The sequence below is a fragment of the Taudactylus pleione genome, unplaced genomic scaffold (assembly GCF_031769625.1).
Source record: "Taudactylus pleione unplaced genomic scaffold, aTauple2 ptg000068l, whole genome shotgun sequence".
Taxonomy (NCBI): domain Eukaryota; kingdom Metazoa; phylum Chordata; class Amphibia; order Anura; family Myobatrachidae; genus Taudactylus; species Taudactylus pleione.
The window spans coordinates 1,128,751-1,148,852 of NW_028284470.1; the positions used below are offsets into that span (position 1 = coordinate 1,128,751).

A 20,102-nucleotide genomic window follows, 5' to 3' on the forward strand; every position below is an offset into this window, starting at 1 on the left:
GTTTACAATCTACAGGGAAATAGGTATTGATACACAAGGATAGGTGCTATATATTGCATTTTGGTCTAGCCAGAATGCAGAGTTTCTTGGTGGGCTGCATGATCCAGTCACACAGGAATGTCGGCCAAATGTCAGGAGGATGTGAAAGAAAGACAATGTGTGAGGTAATGTGTTGACTGTGAAAGGGGATGTAATTAGATATGGAAGCTATGAAGTTTATGTGGGCGGTTCTGGAATCTGATATGCTTGCCTGAAGAGGTGAGTTTTCAGGGAACACTTGAAGGATTGGAGACTAGAGGAAAGTCTTATTGTGCGTGGTAAGGATTCCATTGAGTGGGTGCAGCCCGAAAAAAGTCCTGTAACTGTGAATGGGAGCAAGAAATGCGTGGGTATGAGAGACACAAATCCTGTGCTGAGCATAGAGGTCGGATTGGGAGATATTTGAGATGAGTGAAGAGATTTATGTTGGTGTGGTTTGGTTAATGACCTTTTGTGTAAGTAAAAGTATTTTGCATTGTATACGGTAGAAAACCGGCAACCAGTGGAGGGACTGACAGAGTGGAACAGCAGACACTGAACGTTTGGTGAGGAAGATCAGCCTCGCAGCTGCATTCATAATGGATTGTAATGGGGAGATCCTGTTTATGGGAAGACCAGTAAGGAGACTATTGCAGTAATCAATGCGGGAAATAAAGAGTGCATGGATTAGAGTTTTTGCAGTGTCTTGTGTGAGATATGGTCGAATTTTGGATATGTTTTTTAGATGTATGGATAGAATAGGGTTAAAGATGGGGGAGGGGAAATATGAAGAGGAAGAAGTCCACTGTTACTTATAAAATAGTATTTATTTATCCTTTTAAAATTGAGGGCTTTACTCTCTATTATGTGCACTTATAATAAGACTGGGGCAATAAATAAATATATATAGCATCACAGCCAGTATAAAAAAACATTACTATCAATTCATATTGGCATATACAAGTTGCAATGAGATAAGCGTAACTATAAACCAGCAGATTTTTTGCTGGTTTATAGTTAAGCCCCAGCTTTAACCCTATCCTATCCCACCCCTTACACCCCTTATCCTAACCTGGTTTATGCCAAAAACAATTTCTTTGTGATTTAATACCCCATTCTCTAACTGCTGCTATTTATTGATGTTAATGTTATGGCACAAGCTGTTTTATATCCTATGGAATTTTGTTGATTGATTGAAGAATTATATTTGATGAGCTGGTTTCCCATGTTCGTAGAGCCCCTGGTGGAATTCTTCATGGACATTATTATTAATATATATATATATATATATATACTAGTGACCCGCCCAGAGCGATTTCATCTTGCCACAGCCCCCTGCATCTCATAACAACCTATGCCATGTCACCACCACAGTCCCCTGCATCTCACCACAGTCCCCCTGCTTCTTACTCCTGCCCCCTGCATTTCACAACAGTGTCCTATATTTCACCACAGACCCTTGCTTCTCACTCTTGCTTCTTATCACACCCCCCGGCATTACACTACAGGCCTCTGCATCTCACCACAACCCCTTGCTTCTCACTCCTGCCCCCTGCATCTCTGGGGCCCTGCCACTGGGTTGTGCTGAGAAGGGCAGGAGGATCATGGATGAGAACTTTGTATTGCATTTGCAGCTACCATAAGCATTATCAGTAGCTGGGGCACCCGTGCATATTTCTGCAGCCTCCATGTGCACCCCTCCTTGGCTGCCGAACATGACAATGAGCAATGTCCTCTTTGCACAATGTACTCTGTATTTCCTGGGCTTCCTGTTGAGCATTCTCGCTGTGGTGCCCCTGTCCGAGAACAGCGCTGACTTCTATGGGAGATGCCTCCTGTTCACTAAAGGTGTGTGGCTGAGCAGGAACTTCACTTTGGAGAGGGAAAACTTCATGGGAAAGGAGAGGAGGCCGGAGTTCGCCTGCAGGTTCAGCGTAGGGGTGGACATTGGAATCCAATGGTGACTAAACATCGATAAATTTATTCGGATGGTAGTGTTTTTACCATTTGATGGTGGCGGTCCAATGGTTGCCACCCATCGAATGGAAATCATTCAATGGTGTCCCGATGTTTTTTTTTTTTTTTAAATTCCTGATAGGTATGCCTCCCCTGGCTCCTTCCTGGCTACTGTCACTGCATCAGGGCATCTTCATGGGTTCATTGGAGGCTGTCCCTCACTCTCTGTGTGCCTCAGATGTGACCCTGCTCAGTCCCTGACTTCCTCCCCTCTCTAGGCTGCTGCTAAGCAACAGGGCACAGTGCTAGCTCTGATTGTCTCTCACTGTTTAAGAGAGCCAATCAGATCGCAGCCCTTGGCCTTGCAGCAGTAGCAGTCACTCACTCACTCACTCACTCACACAGCTCAACAGTTTTTTTTTTGTCTAACCCTCAGTTTCAGATGCTGTCTTGCTGTTTCAGCACCATGGACAGTAGCTTGGTGCAAGATTTCTTTTTACTGTGACTGCTTCACTAAAATTGTCACTGCTGGGCTCCCTTTTGTCACAATTGAATGGTTGATACACCTAAACCTTCCTCTACCAATGCTGTATTTCACTGGTTCCAAACTGTAGCATCCTGGGGTGCCTCGGGACACTTGCAGAGGTGCCCAAGGTTGGTACTGCATTAGTATAAAGATGCATCTGTGTGCACCTCTATATCGGGGCCTAAGAGCCTTATTGAGAATCAGACGTAACAGGAAATTGTAGCTTTTTGTAATAGCTAATTGTACCTTTGTGCCTTTTCTCATTGCATGGCTTTTTACAGCCACTAGTCTGACTTGTGACTGTCTACAACTAGGGGGAGGGAGGGTGTAGTTGGCATATACAGTACTGTATGTGTGTATGTGAGGCAGGGCAGAGGGTGTTGAGGGGAGCAGGGGTGCTATTGTTTATTTTTGTCTAGGGTGTCTACAAACTTTGCACCGGCTCGGAATATAAACATTAAGGCATTGGTTCCCAAACTTTCTGGAATCACAGCACCATAGGGTATCAGCAATTTTTCACATCACCCCTAGGCCGAAAGTTTCTTATTGAGAAATTCGACAAAAATTATTAAATTAAGTAAATTGTGCTTATCTGTCATCCTTAGGTTCAATTATATGGTTTAGGACAGAGTTGCAAATCTATTTGTGCACAAATTTTATTATTGGCGGCCACCAGCCCTTGTTTTCTTTATAACATGGACCAATAATAATTCAATTTGATCCTGGACCACCAACCTTTAAGGCAACCCAGGGTGCCACGTCACACAGTTTGGGAACCAGTGCACTAAGGGATGGATGTAGATAAATGGTTTTGATATACAATTTTCATTCCACAAAACTCTATAAAAATGATGTCATCATGAAACGATTGCTAAAGAAGGACACATCTGTGTGCCTGGTATAAGGTCCAATGTACTACACCAATCCAATAAATCCATTTTGCTACATCCAACTAAGCAAAGACAGGTTTTTGAAATTAGAGTCTCTTTAACACTGTAGAAGACATAAAAGAGAGTCACTAGAGCAGGCCTGGCCAACCTGTGGCTCTCCAGCTGTTGTGAAACTACACATCCCAGAATGCCCTGCCAGAGTTTTAGCATTGCCAAACTGTGGCAGGGCATGCTGGGACTTGTAGTTTCACAACAGCTGGAGAGCCACAGGTTGACCAGGCCTGCACTAGAGGATAAAAATTCCAGATATATTTGAAAAACCACAAAGTTGGAGACCTTGGGCCTGATTTAGAGGTGCACGCTGATCATGCGTAGCTGCGATTTCTCACCAATTCTCAAGTACAAAAATATGTAAATTGAGATTTCAGCATCCCCAAGTGCACTACCACTGGTAGCAACATCAACTCCTTGAGCAGCCCCTGCATGGCTCAGATGTATCCCTTGGCCACTGTGGCTGCGGTGCTGCGAATGAGTTTGCAGCCACATGCTGAAACACGCCCATGACACTCCCATAACGCACCCAAGACACTCCCATAACACACCCAAGACACTCCCATAACACACCCAAGACACTCCCATAACACACCCATAACACTCCCATGATACTCCCAAGACACTCCCATAACACACCCAAGACACTCCCAAGACACTCCCATAACACTCCCATGACACGCCCATGCCTCCTCCGCTTTTTGCAAATACTTCCCAGTCTCCAACCTGAACCACCCATGTATCGCAGAAGCCGTCTCAGGTAATATTAATCTTGTTCGCAAATACGTACGCCATCGCACTTTGGGATCGATTCAGACCTAGACGCTAAGCTGCCCTCTCTTGCAGCCAAAAGGGGCAGGAATGCAAATTCCGCGATCGCACTGTCTGGTGTAAGGACGCCCTCTATGTCTTGGAGAGCGTCGGCAGAACAAACGCACGCCGGTATAAAGACGCCCACGTCTCTATCTTAACACACATCATCTCCAGGAAATGTATGATTAATCAGAACCATCAAGAGCCATAAGAGCTGCACGCAGCCCTTGAGGCAGACCCTACCCCACCGCAAGCACTGCGATCACTGCAGGCTGAAATATAACCAAGTGACGTGTACAATGACGCCTCCATGATAATTATGCACATCCATAGAGTTTTGTGGAATGAAAATTGTATATCAAAATTTATCTACATCCATCTCTTAGTGCATTGGTTCCCAAACTGTGTGACGTGACACGCCTGCGTTCGCCGCACCACTCCCCCGTTCACAAGCACCTTCCCCTGTTACCACCCACAAATGGCGCTATCTGTCACTCAAATTAGCGTCCAGTCTGTGTACTACGAGTGCAAAATCCCCGAGCTCAGTGAGTGACTCACGCATGCGCATAATGACGCATATGCATGCGCAAACGGGCGATTATCGGCCATAGAGCGCGTCCGCGGCTTAGCATCCAGGTCTGAATCGGGCCCTTTGGTTTTTTGCTTGCGCACAGTAAGGATTTCTTCTGGGCTTTTGCAGTTTGACCATTATCGTCCGAATGTCTGTTCTCTCAACCGCGTCCACCTCTGAATTAGTGCCCTTATCAGATGTGTTCATTTATGGTCATGCTATACTTTTCTTTTTCTTTTTATATTTGATTATATAAAGGATGTTATTCTTTGCAAATACCTCCATCCTGCTGCTAATCTACACAGGGGATTTATATACTATTTTATTATCAATATCTCGTTCTCCCCTGTAATCCACTTTACAGTGAACAGTTTATTTTAGACAGCTGCTGCCCTGTTAGTGAACTACAGTACTTATTCATTCCAACCGTAACGCTGCCGGACGGTGCTCTAAAACCTTGGAACACGTTTATAATGCCCACACCACATATGAGAATCCCCTTCAGCTAAAACATCTTACATAAAGCGGCTCAAACATTTCATTTCTGTTTTGCTGAATATAAATAAGATCAACTTTCACCCACCCCCCCAAATCCCATCGTGTAACATTTTAATAACCTTTGAGCTAGTAAAAGAATTTCTAAAATTATAAAACTGTGCCAAGCAAAATACAATTATTTGAGCACAAACCACAAAGAATATCCTTGAAGAGGTCTCAGTAGGTGCATGAATCATTTGTAGGTATTTTTTAATTACCTGTATCCAGATAGACTCATTTGTGGGCCCCGCGGCTGTCAGGTTTTCCAGATTCCCACTCCTTTCATAGTGAAATGTAGTTCCTGCCACTTTATAGTCGCCCATCCACTGTATTATGAATACACCATTCAAGTAATATTTCTCAGGGTCTTCGCTTCTTATTGCAAGGAAATTTCCTGCGGGTTCTACCTCTTCTATTTTTATTGCTCTCGCTCCTTTTGGAATGACATCGATATCAACATAACCTGGATGAAAGAGGAGACAAAACTTTAAAAGTCTAACTTAAGCAGAATACTGTACACATCAGTGATTAATTCTGTAAGCAATGTCCAGTCAAGTAAGTTAACCAGCCTCTGTGGTTATTATTGGAAATAGTTTGTACACCCGTACTCACTGTTATATTATACACCAGGGGCTTATTAAGAGAGCTCAGTGTGCAGTCTCCCTAGAATCGTGGGACCCCCTCCTCTCTACCTAGCGGCCGGCAGAGCACTGAGCGCAGCAGACTCCGTGCACTAGAGTAAACTCTAATGCTATGCCAGAGTCTTCTCTGCATGCGCAGGTCACCGGGGAAATGGCGCGGTAACCATTTTCCCAGTGATTTCCCTAATGCACCTGCGCAAAACACAGTGGCAAGATGGCATTTGCAGATAAATTACCGGCAGCCATCTTGGTTAAGGAACAAAGTTTCCCTTGAGGAGCCATTTTGTTGGAGACTATGCAGTAAATCTAAAATAGATCAGTGCTTTTTGTTCTGCTTGTGACCCACTTTGAACATTATTTTTGGGAACTTTGACTACTATTAACTGAGAGTAAGGTGTCTCTAAGTATATCCTATTTGAAGTCGGGTGTGATATGATATGTCGACAGTCATTATGTCACCATTAATCATGTCAACTTCAGAATGTTGACATGGTCATAAGGGCAACGTTGACCGTGTCAAAATTCATCATGTACACAGGGGGTCATTTAGACCCGCTCGCGAGCGGGTCGATGTTGCCCCACTGCACATGCACACAATGGAGGGAGCTCCGTAGTGCGCATTCGCGAGACCCGGATAGCGACGTGCTCTCCGTCGCTCCGGGTCTCGCACCAAAGGGGGCATGCTGTCAATGTTGATTGACAGCACGCCCCCTTTGGTGGGCGTGCCGAGGGGCGTGACTGCCAGACGGAGGCGTTCCCATGGGAACGCCTACCGTCTGAAGCCGGCCCACTGACATCACTAGTGATGTCAGTGGGAGCGATTTTGGCTCTGATAGAGCCAAAATCACTCCAGGGCTTGCTGCAGCGAGACCCTACCGCAGGGTCTCCTTCGCAAGCCCGATGGGCGCGATGGTCTTGACCATCGCGGCCATCATCATGGACGCTCGCTATAGCTGTGGGTGGTAACCCACAGCTATGCGAGCGTGCATAAGGCCGCTCCATTTTCAGGGAGGAGCGCCCTGATTCAGAGCGAGCACTCTGGTCAGAGCGTTCGGCTCTGAGTCAGGCCCACAGTGAGTTGCACTTTGGCAGACCCACATTGTGAAGCCCCAATGTCAGTTCTCATTGCAAATGCACCAAACCTGCTCATGGTCAGAAGATGCTTTGGCATTTCTGGATGATCCTCACCCAAGAATGTCTTAACAACATTGTAGGCCCTGGGCAAAGCAGTGTACTGGGGCACCTACTCACCTGTTCACAGGGAAAAATGTAAATAATCAAGAAAATTAAACCTTAGATTTACTGGAACCTTCAAATAATTCAATGTTTATACATTAAGAAAAAAACAAGCAAGGATTATGGACTCCACTTCCCTCTTCTCCAGCTTACAGTGCAGTTTCTTCTCTGCACTGGAACGTTGCTAAAAGTATGGGGGACCCGGGGCTCGTGCCCTTTGTCCCCCCCTTAATCCGGCACTGTGGCTGCAGGCTGGGAGGCAGGTAGAGGATGCTGTCTGGTTGCTTTGATTGTGTGTAATTCACAATCAGAGCAGCCAGGGAGCATCTTTCTTTGCTTGCCTCTCAGCCGGCTGCCCTGTGCATGGAGCTAATGGCTGCACACTCCATGTAGATGCCCCCCCCCCCCCAGCCCAGCCCAGCCCTGCTCGAAGGCCCCTAGAATCGTGGGGCCCTAGGCAGCTGTCCAGTGAGCCCATAGTTCTGGGCCAGAATCTATGAAAACTATACACAGCTGACCCAGGACAACGTATGGGCCCTTTAGACAAGCCCGGGCCCCACTTCTCTCTCGCATCCCCTGGCTGCAACCAATAACATTAATTTGCAATTAGCTGTAAAAACAAGCGTTATCATTCACATAACACATTTAGGGATTGTCATAAACACTGTGAATCAGGAAGAATGGGAACAACTATTACCAAATCCTTCACTTTGATCAAAAGTTTTCATGACTGTTTGGCAGCTGGAGCCGTCTCCCAGGCAGATTCCACATCGGTCCTCTGTGGCATTGGAGTTTATCTCATAGTCGCAGCCAACACTCTAAATGAAAAACGTTAGTCAGAGTCAACAGTACAGAAAAGCACTTCTATAGAGAGAGATTCAAAGTGTGGGGCGGAATAAAGACTTCAGCTTTGCATTCTAAATACAACCTTATCTTCCTGAACAGTCCCTGACACAGGGACCTGATACAGAGACGGACGCTAATGAGATCGCAGCTGGGACATCATACTCAACGCAGCTGCGAAAATATACTAATGTCAGTAGAAATCGCCCGACCATAAAGACGCCCACTGCTGCCTTCTTACATGCGTGCGACGACGCCTAGCTGCGTAAATATATCGGTAACATCGCAGCACATCTGCAGCCATCTTGGCCTTGCGGCAGGTCTGACCTGCTGCAGCCCTGGGAGCTCTTTAGACACTCGCAGTGGCTACACTATGCAATCCCATGTAACGGCGTTTAAACGGACAGACACGGCCTGCGTTTTTGCTGACCACCCCGTCACCACTCCCAACACAGACAAGCTGTCACTCACTCTGCGATGGATTCCTATGTGAGTCCGTGATCGCCTTGCGATCATTGCGCACCCGCAGTGCGGCTTATATGCATGAGCGATGGCAAACAATTGCACGATTGCCTGCATAATCACCTTGGCCTCGGTCTCTGAATCAGGCACACAATGTATAAAGTCTGCTGAAAAGCTGAAAGGCTCCAGATACTCGAGGCCAAGGGAGAGGGGTTTCATCCCCTATTGTTCCTCAGCACACTGAATTATACTTGCAACAATATATGAACACTATATGGTAATAGAACTTCAGAGATATTGGTTACATGCATTTGCAAATACATGGGAAGCTGCTAGGTCACGTCATGGCTTCTCTGTCACTAGCAGTCCCTAACATTAATGGGTTCACATCCAGGGCACAGAACACCCCAAAAAACATCCAGCCCAAGACCCCCCCCAGGGCATCACACGAAAATGGAAAAAGAGTGACAGTGCAGTGTAAAGTATAGATGTGTGCGAGTAGTTAATAAGTGTTGAAAAGGAGGTTAAAATATATGTGAAAAAATTACATGAATAAAAAACAAACATAAAAGGTGATGTGAAAAGTAACTATGTGTATTAAGTGGTGATGCCCTGAGGAGGCCCAGCCAGAGCAGCCTCGGGGGCCCTACGCCCAAACGCTCACCCCAAGCTTGTTGCAACTATAATTCAGTGTGCTGAGGAACAATAGGGGGTTAAACCCCCCTCCCTTTTCTACTCAATAACAATTAAACACAGTAGGAATGATGCAAACTCGACCGCAAGCTGGTTTTGCGCCTGTATCTACTGTGTTCCCGGAGCGGAGTGTACGCAAGTATGCGCGATACACAGTTCTACGTAACTCAGTTGTATTTCCAATTGCAGATGAAGGAGCATAACTAGATGGTAATTCAAGGCGTGTTAACAATAGGTGCATGGTGTGCAGTGCACAAAGGCCCACAAGCCAGGGGGGCCTATGCCACCCAGCCTGTGCCCATCATTTGTCACCATCAAGAAGAACTATATAATATAAGGAGGAGAGAGAGAAAGACTAAAGTTGAATAGTAATGATCAATAACGCATCAGTGTGAATTTTGGCTCCACCCTGCGCCTCCTATGCTACAACGGCCCCAGACATGGTGATCTGATTACTAGTAGCCAGATACACCTACAGTGGTGACGGCACGCACAACAGCTCATGGAACTACAATCATATGCCGACTCTGAATGACGGTCAATTGTTGACCTCTCAGAGCCAGCATAAGATTATGGATTCATGCTTGATTGGAGGTGCCATGATGTCTTAAAATGCCTTTGGTAGTAATGGGGCAGCCGGATTGTAGGCAAAGTATGGTGAGGGCATGTTGACGGGATTGCAGGTTAGGTGAACGCAGTGCAGGAGCAATTGCAGCCGATTGGGTGTAATTGCGCATAAGCCTTTATATCGGCTGGTGCCGCAGCTATAGGAATAAAATAGGAAGAGATCTACAGCACAATATCACCCAGTGTATAAAGCTATTATTATTATTATTTGTATTGTTTTCAAAACAAGATATATATATATATATATATTTTTTTATTATTACAACTATTATATTTCATATCATTCCTAACTAAATTATTTAAGAAAATGATTTTAATGAAACTCTCTTTCTCCTATAAAGATTACATGGATAATATAACTATTAACAGACACTTTTATAATCAACTCACTGCAAACAATATTAATACCACACAGAGATAAAATTAGCTCTAATTATCATACACTACACTTCAATGCTCACATCTAAAAAGGACATTTATTCATCCTGAGAGACAATTAGCCTATTATTATATCTCACTGAACTCTAGGCTCTGATGACTACGGTTTGCAGTCATTGTCTAATAAAGTACCAGTATTAAATAACAGCTGGAATAAATCCAAGATAGCCATAATAGCCATTGAGTAGAGTGAGAAGTATCCAATTAAACAGAAAGGTTAATAATCAGTCTAGAATGGACCTGTACTCCTGAGCTGGTTATAATCACTCACTAGTGGGAGATGTATCAAACCTTAGGGATAGATAAAGTGGAGAGAGATAAAATGGAGGTACCAACTAATCATCTCCTGACGTTTTTCAAACACTGGGCCTGATTGAGGGCCTAATTCAGAGCCGGACGCTATTTGCGGACGGTCGTTCCTAAAAAGGGGCCGGATATTTAAATTGAGCGCTCGCTCATTGCAGTTTGTTGACGCCTCTATGTCTGAGCGAGCGAATGAAAAATGCGCTCGCTATTTTGTAAAGACGCCCCTTTGCCGTTCGCATCATACGTCATCTCCGGTATTTATTAGATTAATCGGGTACATTGAAAGGCATCAGAACTGCTCGCAGTGCTTGTGGTAGGATTTCTTACTGCTATCACTGCGAGCAGTTCAGGCTAAAAGAGAACCAAGTGACGTGGTCGATGACGCTCCTTTACTAATTATGCACTCCCATTAAACGCCCTTTTGACCGTTTGGCACGCCTGCGTTCGGATCTCCACTCCCCGTTTTCAAGCACCTTCCCCTGTTACCACCCACAAACGGTACATTCTGTCACTCAAATTAGCAGCCCCTCGCTGTTTTGCGAGCGCTCGATTTCCGACCACAATGACTGGTTTGCGCACGCGCATTACGACCCATACGCATGCGCAGTTGTGCGAACATCGCTCATAGCGAACGAGCGGCCGCTTACGAGCGGCTCTGAATCAGGCCCAGAGTGTGCACTGCTGACCGCAGATTCCCGATGTTTGGGAATCTGCGCAGGCGCCAGACCCGTTCTGCGCATTTGCAGAACGGGTCTGCGAGTACACTTGCAAACTGTCAGCAGACTGTCAGTGATTAACAGTCTGCTGCTGTTTGGGGACGGGGAGGGGGCGTTACCCAAAAAGGAAGCGTGTCGCCGCCGTTGGGGGGGAGGCAAAAGGCCAGGATCTCCGTCGGGTAACGGAGATTTCCTGGCCTCTTCCTGTAAACCGCTGTGGCCGACTGCGGGACCCTATGGGTCATCGCAGCCGACAGATGCTACGCAGATTAACCGATGCTGCGTTGAACAATGCAGCTCGGTTAAGTAATGTACAGGAGGCGTGATACCTCCTGCTGCATTACTATATCTGCAAGGATCACAATTGCAAGCTGCCTGCGTGCATATATCATATATCTATAACCTGCATGCATACATCATATAACTATAGCCTGCGTGCATACATCATATATCTATAGCCTGCGTACATACATCATATATCTATAGCCTGCGTGCAGCTTTGCAATTACGATCCTTACAGAATCAGCCCCACAGACTGTTGGTACTGATAGGTCCTAAAGAGAGAGATAATGTGGGGAGATAAAGTACCAACCAATTAGTTCCTAACTGTCACGTTACAGGCTGTGTTTGAAAAATGACAGTTAGGAACTGATTGGTTGGTACCTCCAGCCACTCTAGTCTATAGAGCAGGGGTTTCCAACCACGGTCCTCAAGGCACACTAACAGTCCAGGTTTTAAGGATAGCCATAGTTGAGCACAGGTGACTTAATCAGTACCTTAGTTATTTTGATTTAACCACCTGTGCTTAAGCATGGATATCACTAAAACCAGGACTGTTAGTGTGCCTTGAGGACCGAGGTTGGGAATCACTGCTATAGAGAGTAATAAGGTGCAGACATTGCCCAAAAGCAACCAATCAGTTTCTAACTGTCATTTCTCTAAATCAGTCCTTGAAATGACAGAGGCTAATTGGTTGCATTGGGCAACTCCTATCGCTCCCCAAGGCTTGTTGCTATTTCTCCCCCTGGATCTCCAGTAGGACAGAAAGAACAGGTTATATAAATCTGGGACAGATAATTACTAGTATGAATAAGTCCTATTGCAGGGTATTAACAGATGTAATCAGCTGTCTGAGTTACAGTACATGAGTGTTAATCCCAATATTACAATTCTCCAGCCAGGATCACTGACGGGGCAATGAACATAGCATTGGCAATGACACAAGCGTCACACACTGCGCTGCTGCTATTTGTAGCACGAAAAAGGAATAATGCAATTCGAGAGTTTATACTTCTCTGGCTGGGCTTAGCAGAAGCTTGTGAATGAAATCAATTAACATCATTTGCTGTCAGAACTGTAGTACAAATAGGGAGACTCGGTTTCACAAGTCTTCTCTCCACTAGTCCACATTATTTATAATTCCGTCAGACAACAAGATTATAACAGCACAATGCCTGGGTACGTGGAAGTATGACTAGAATGTGTGTCCAATCACTGCTGAAATTCAATGTAAAAATGGAGAAAAATCTTGAAATTGCTATTGCCAGAAAGGCGCAGTGGGCGACACTTACAGTGCGAAGGAGTCAAATCAACTAAGAGTGGGCGAGACTATGGAGTCGCACACAGGGGCGCCGAGAGGGGGGGGGAGCGGGTACAGATTACCGGGGCCCAGGCTTCCTGAGGGGCCCGGCGGGGGCCTGGGTCCGGCGCCGCTCCCCCTCCCTCACACACAGCGTGTGCTGAGCTGCAGTGGAGACTGCTCGTGGCTGCTGAGCAGCAGCCACAGCAGTCTCCTAAGCCTGTGGGGGGGAGCGATCACACTGATCGCGCCCCCCCTGGCTTTGAGGGGGCGCCCAGAGCACCCCCCTCCAAGCGGCGCTGGAAAACTTTTTTTCGGGAAGGGGGCGTGGCCACGCCTCCCGCGATTAGGCCACGCCCCCTATTACCCGGGCCCGCCGCAGCTCTCAGCGGGCCTGGTTGCACAAAACGCAAGCGCAATTTTGTATGCCTGTAATGATCGTAATGTGAACGGAATGCTAACGCAACTATATGCCTGTGCACCGCTAAAGCCCTCTGTCTGCGAGGGCAGCCAAAATCACTACCATCGGCACTTACACCGACCCCATGCTAGGTGCAGGACATGCAGGATACACGCCCACAGAATGGCTCTCTTACGTGCCTCTGCCCTGTTCCTTGCAGTTACCCCCACCCCGAGTAATGCCCATTCTGCCATTGCAGGGAAACAGCTGAGATGTACGTGACTCTGAATCGCCCGTAAGTTCGCAAAGGTGTGAATGCAGCCTGGGTCACATGTGCAGTAGAGATGTGCATTTCGGTTTCCTGAAAAACTAACACACCTGAACTTTGCGGCTCCGAGTTGAATTGAGTACCATTTGAAGTTCAGAATCACTCAGGTTTTAGATTGCTTGTAAACGGGTCCAAATCGCATGATTTATGCTGTTTTTTTATTGATTTTTATTGATTTGAAAGAAAGCCAAAACCGAACCAAAATTGGATGATAATGGGGCATCTTCTATGTTACCCATCCCTGTTCTGTCATCTGTATTGGTAAGGTGGCATTGTGAGGTGTGCCGGTATCCATCCATCGATGTACAGTATTGTTCAGCGTGTTACCATTAATGTGGAAGTGTTTTGTGTGAGTCCTGACAAAAAAAAAAAATGCCAGCATTGACAGCTGGATTTTAATTGAGCAAATCCTTATCAACACACAAGCATTACACTGTGCAATACTGTATATAGGGGCCTATTCATCATATGATAAATGGCCCGGTAATCATGCGGAAACGGGCCATTCATCATCAGTGGTCTGAATAGGACCACCTGATATTCAGCAAGCTTCGAAACTGAAAGTTTTCAGAGTATGCCTGCGAGAACAAGTGCCATCTTCAGATGGCGCTTGTTCTCGTGGCACCGCTCTATGGGAAAGAGTTCTGGGGATGCGAAGAGGGATCCCAACGGATCCCTACGCTGCCTCCTCACAGACTCCCAGGAGGCTTTGCGCAAGCGTGACCTCAGGGGAAAGTTAAGTAACACAGCTACTTCTGTAGCTGCGCTACTAATAGTGGGGACAGCAGCTTTTCGGAGCAGCTGTCCCCGCACTGGAGCAATGATGAATTGCTCCGGTGTTAAGTATCTCCAGCGGCGAGTGGGATATTAAAGTAACCCCCGCGGTGATACTTCATCATTGGTGGCCATACGATTAATTACTCTCTTAAAATGGTATATGAAAATTTCAGGAGGTACAGCATAACTGGATCCAATAAGCTCCAAAAGCCAAATGCATGTATTAATTGTAAACACAGCCGATGACTGGGGTATCTCAATTGCTGAGCAGTCCCAGTTGCTGATTTCTCTGACCAGCAGGCAGTGGGGCGCTGATACAGGGGGGATTGTTGTCCCTTAGCAGGGGCCTCACATGAACAGTTACACCAAAGACCTGGGGCATTATGATGTGAAGTATTTTTTTTTCCCCATTGTGCTGTCCTGCCATGCAAAGTATCTTTTAGAAAAATCATTGGTATGTCTGTTTGTCTGTTTATGCATTCGGACTCCCCTGCACCGATTGGGATGACACCAAGACGAGGTGGTCCAGTTGGATCCTGGCCAGGCTTTAGGGGGATTAGGGTCCAGGTCATACCTCCCATTGGTCTACGCTGGGTAGAACTTTGACCTGGGTAGCCACTGGATGGATATGGATGAAAAGTTCACAGAGGGGTGGCAATTGGTCTTGGATGCCTAATGTTTGGGCCTCACAGAGGAGTGCGCCAGGAAGAATTTTGACCCAGGGAGCCTGTTCTGGGCCTTCCACTCGATGGATTTGGATGGCATCACATAATTTAGATGAAACACATTAACACAGAACACATGCTAGGGGGATAAGGTCCCGGTTGGACTTCGAGTTGGTGTACTCTGGGCACAATTTTGACCCGGGGAGCCTGTTCTAAGTCTCCCACTGGATGGATTTGGACGAAAACTTTACGGAGTGTTAATATATGATCCCAGAAGACATACTAGGGGGTTGATGTCCCAGTCGGATCTCCCGTTGGTGTACATGGGGCAGAACTTTGACCCGGGGAGCCTGTTCTGGGCCTTCCACTGGATGGATTTTGATGAAAACTTCACAGAGGGATGACAATTGATCTGGGATGCCTAATGGAGTGGTTGGGGTCCTGGTCGGACCACACGGTGGAGTGCGCTAGGCAGAACTTTGAACCAGCGAGCCAGTTCTGGGCCTTCCACTGGATGGATTGGGATAACATCACATAATAAAACGTAATTACTTGAAGATTTAAACTCGGACAATGCTGTGTGCTTCAGCTATAATAAATAGCTCTGAAAAATTGGAGCTGAGATCTACAAGTTCAACTGGTATGTATGAAGTGAAAAAATTGACAAATAATAAATACCGGGGGCCCCTTAATGTGGCTCAGCCAAGGGGCGCTGCCTTATTCACCTATATGGCTGATGTTTTTTTTTAATCTCAGTAATATGTTAACAAATCCTAATATGCTAATAAATTCAGTTTAAATAAGTAGAAAGAGCTATTTCCATATGTTTTACAATCAGACAAATGAAATAAAAATCGACTTTGCTAAGACTGTGTTTCTAGGCTATTAGTTAACGAGGTTCCCCACCGCGATGCACAAACTGTTACCAATGGTGATGCATTAACCATTAAAGAAAGTAGCAGCTGGTAAAATGAAGTCGGCTAATGAATCAGCTCCCCCCTTACTGAAACTAATTCCTCTACCACTAACACAATTACTAGACATTCATTCTGGGTACTTACGTGAAGAATTAGTGACCCAAATGTCACTCTTAGTTTGTTTAATCATTTTCAAATGTTCACGGATTTGTATTTCAAGTTGTAATGATTCCTCTGTCCCAAAGGAAATCACTTTCCCTATCTGGCTCCGATTACCATAGGGAATGCCAAATATCACTGGGACAAATATGTGATTGTGACAAGATGCATGTTATGTGCCACCGACAAGCCGACCACCGGAGCTCAGGACCTGATTCAGACCCACTCGCTAGGATGTGTTCGCTCGCATTGTGCGCATGCATCGCAGTGTGTGAACTAGTGCTAGAGATCGGGAAGCATTTGCTCGTCGCAGCGCATAGACAGCTTGGCTGAATGAGTGACAGGAGAAGTTTGTGGGTGGTGACAGGGGCTGGCCATTAAAAACGGGGGGGGGGGCGAACGCAGGCATGCCTGAGCGTCTCAACGCCATTTCAGAGGCATGCATAATTAAGAGGCAGCATCATAGTACACGTCACTTGGTTGAATATTACACTGAAGTGCTCGCAGTGCTTTCGGTAGGGTATGGTCAACCACAAGCATTGCGTTGGCTTCTGATGGTCTTCGACAGGGCCGTAACTAGACTTTTTGGTGCCCTGTGCCAGAAAGAGCATTGGCGCCCCCCTCATTTTTCAAAGGGGCATAATGCTCCCAAACAAGGGACATGGCTTCGTGGGGAGGGCCAGGGAAGAGATAGGGGAGGACAGGAGATGCTGGGGATAAAATAAGAGGAAGCTTCAAGCAAGAATGATAATTAACAGAAATTTGACAGGCCCAAACAGCGCCCCCTGACCTGTGGTGCCCTGTGCCATGGCACCGGCCGCACTACCCTAGCTACGGCCCTGGTCCTCGATGTACCAATGGTTGCATACACTTCCTGGAGATGACGTGCACAAGTAGGCATCTTAAGGCTGGCTGGTGGGTGTCTGCATATGCCTTGCCGTCACTTCGCCGAATTTGCATACGTATCGAGCAAGCGTACCATTCTAGCGAGTGGGTCTGAATCAGGCCCTGAGTGCCAAGCTTACAGCCCTGTGCATGCTGAATGTACTGTAAGTAATAAAATATCCGTAACATTGGGTCTGATTCAGAGATGTACGCTGTAACACAGCCCCTGCGCAGTTTTGCAGTACACCCACCCACTTTCTGTATGCTTGGCGTCATACTCGTCACCATGACCAAGACGCACTTGCAGCCAGGATATACTTGGCAATGCTACACCTGTATTTATGTTTCTGTCCAAGTTTGCAAAGTCTGCAGATGCATCAACAGGCTCTGGCTCAACTGTGCATAAGCGACTTCTCCCTTTCAGTCACAAGTGGAGATGTACTTAAAATGCTTATATATCCGCATTGCCCGTACTTGCGTATACTTGTTTTCGGAACATGCACAATAGAAAAACATACATGATAATACATCTTGCAAATGAGCACACTTTCCAAATCGGACTTAAAATTGCCCCCTGTCACAATGAATTAATCGTGGATATATAATAAAACACTATATAAATTAAATAGGCATATCGCAGCAGGTTAAATTAAAAAAGAAAATTAAGGTTTTTCTATTAAAGACTTAATTGAGCAAAAACCTGCGCTGCAGTCAAAAACCTTTTGCTAGAAAAGTCCCGAGGGTAGGGGCATTGGTGAAATCCGACATGTTGATTGGGATCAGCAAATCTGGGATTTTGAACATGAAGAATTCACTGATTCCCAGACAAATTGCCGATCATCGATGGCCGCCGTTCAGCATTTCCGACCAGTGAATCGTAGTTCTGGTCCGATCGTGGAATGGGAAAAACAGCTGTTTGATGTATGGGGCTCTTTAGAAGTGCCTAGTTAATAATGTTATATTTAATAATCTAGTAGCAGCATAAATGCACAATAATATAGAAATAAAACATACTTATATGAAAACTTGTATGCAGCAACAATAATATTCTCCAAATGAGGATATCGATCATAAGTACCAATTATGCTAATAAAATACTCTGAAATATAACAGTCAAATGTACAACTCTTATTTGCTCCTACAGTATTTCCACAATGAAAACAGCAAGAAGTCACTGTGCTCAATAGACTGCAAATCAATATTTTCATTGATCAGAGGTCTGCTCCCTGTTTAGTGAAACACTGAGGCTCAAGAATACGAATGAAATACAGTTTTACTATTGTTACATAAAATACATTGTAAATATAAATCGGCTAAAATGTATCACTAATGAACGGAATCGGTATGGTTTACCGCCGGACCCATGCCCGGCAGTTGGAATCCCAACAGCGGCATTCCGGCAGAGATGGAAATCCCGATCGTCAAAGGTAAGTATATACTAACCTATTTCTACCCCCTAACCCTAACCCTCCCTTAGGGGTGCCTAACCCTAACCTTCCCCCCCCAGTGCCTAATCCTAATCCCCCCTCTGTGCCTAAACCTAACCCCCCCTTCCCCGCCGCCTAAACCTAAGTCCCCCGGGGGGATGCCTAACCCTAAGTCCACCCCAGGGGTGCCTAACGCTAACCCCCCTTTCCCTAGCCTACACCTAACCGCCCGGGGGGTGCCTAACCCTAAGTCCCCCCCGGGAACCCTAAACCTAACCCTCCCTTCCTGCAGCTATCCACGCTCGGCACCCCTTCGATCGGGATGCCGGGCGTCGGGCTCCCGGCGTATTTCTAATGACAGGTGTCGGCATATCAACGCCTGTCTTTAGACCCTTGCCGGGATATGACACTCGGGAAGCCGGCTGTCGGGATTAGGTCTGCCGGCTTCCCGACTGCATACCCTAATAAACACTTCTGTGTCATTGTTACTGCTCCTGGATAAAATCATATACACTTTCTTTAGTAACTGGACGTAGTAAAAAAAAGGGAACGTCACTTTCTTCAATTTCCAAGTGTTCAAATAGGCTTTAAGTTCATGAACATTTAAACTAGTAAAGTTCCTCCCAGATTAGTGTACAGGTTCCTCCCACAACCCTTGGTGTTATTTGTTGTGTACCTTCTATAGCTGGTTATGTCTGTCACTTTATTTTCAGTGAACAAAGTGATCCCTGCAACCTCTCTGGGAAAGAATGCACCGGCCAAGGTACGTGTCTTAATAGTGATGACAGGACACTAAACTGCTCCCAATCCAATACAAGGTATAAGGATTCAGGGGTCTATTTACTAAGCAGTGTTAGGAGACAGAGTGAAAAGTGATAAGGTGCCAGCCAGTCAGCTCCCAACTGTCATCTCACAGGCTGTGTTTGAAAATTGACAGTTGGGAGCTGATTGGCTGGCACCTTATCACTTTCTTATCACTTTTCACTCTGTCTCCTAACACTGCTTAGTAAATAGACCCCTCAGTCCTCCAAGCAAGGCACTGTGCGGTCTCCGGATGAAATTTAATAATGTGAGTAGTCAGGTCTCTGGCTTCTGCTGTGAGTCTGGCGCGGCAGAATGGTGTGCAGTTGGAATGTCTGCCACATTCAGAGGCAACAGAGCCGTCGTCGTCCCAGTGGCCGAAGTACCATAATTGTGCAGTTTGGTCCAATTACAGTTGGGCAGGTGACCCAGAGCAGGTAGGATGTGAGACAGAATGTCTTGAGGAAGTCTCCGTTGCCAAGGAGAAGATATGAGGTTAGCGCTGCACGCAGTGTACAGCATGTCCGTGGGCTCCAGTGACTGCATTTTTTTTGCTATACCAAGACCCAGGACCACTACCTGTACAAAGTGACTGAGCACATCCAAGGAGTAGGTAAGTATGAATTGTGATTGTGTGTAATAATCAGTGTGTGTGTGTCCTGTCATTTTTGTATTATTTTCTTTACAGTGAAACTATATGTACCAGCAGGCTCAGAATGTCTGGGCATGCTGGAACTTGTGGTTTTCCAAGTGCTGGCAACTGGGGCAGGATTGCTGGGACCTGTAGTTCCACTGTAAAGAACAATATCAAATCTATCATTTACAGCCGGAGACGCAGGA

The 20,102-nt window shown here is 46.0% G+C and overlaps 1 protein-coding gene across 1 annotated transcript in view; it reads right to left on the reverse strand.

Moving 5' to 3' along the window:
* ADAMTS12 (ADAM metallopeptidase with thrombospondin type 1 motif 12) overlaps window positions 1–20,102 on the reverse strand; it is a 727,141-nt gene that overhangs the window by 224,781 nt on the left and 482,258 nt on the right. The window contains exons 14-15 of the mRNA XM_088466956.1: window positions 7,937–8,057; window positions 5,581–5,825 (exon numbers count right to left, since the gene is read on the reverse strand). Of these exons, the coding sequence (XP_088323082.1) occupies window positions 5,581–5,825; window positions 7,937–8,057 (366 nt within the window). The remainder of the gene's footprint in view (window positions 1–5,580; window positions 5,826–7,936; window positions 8,058–20,102) is intronic.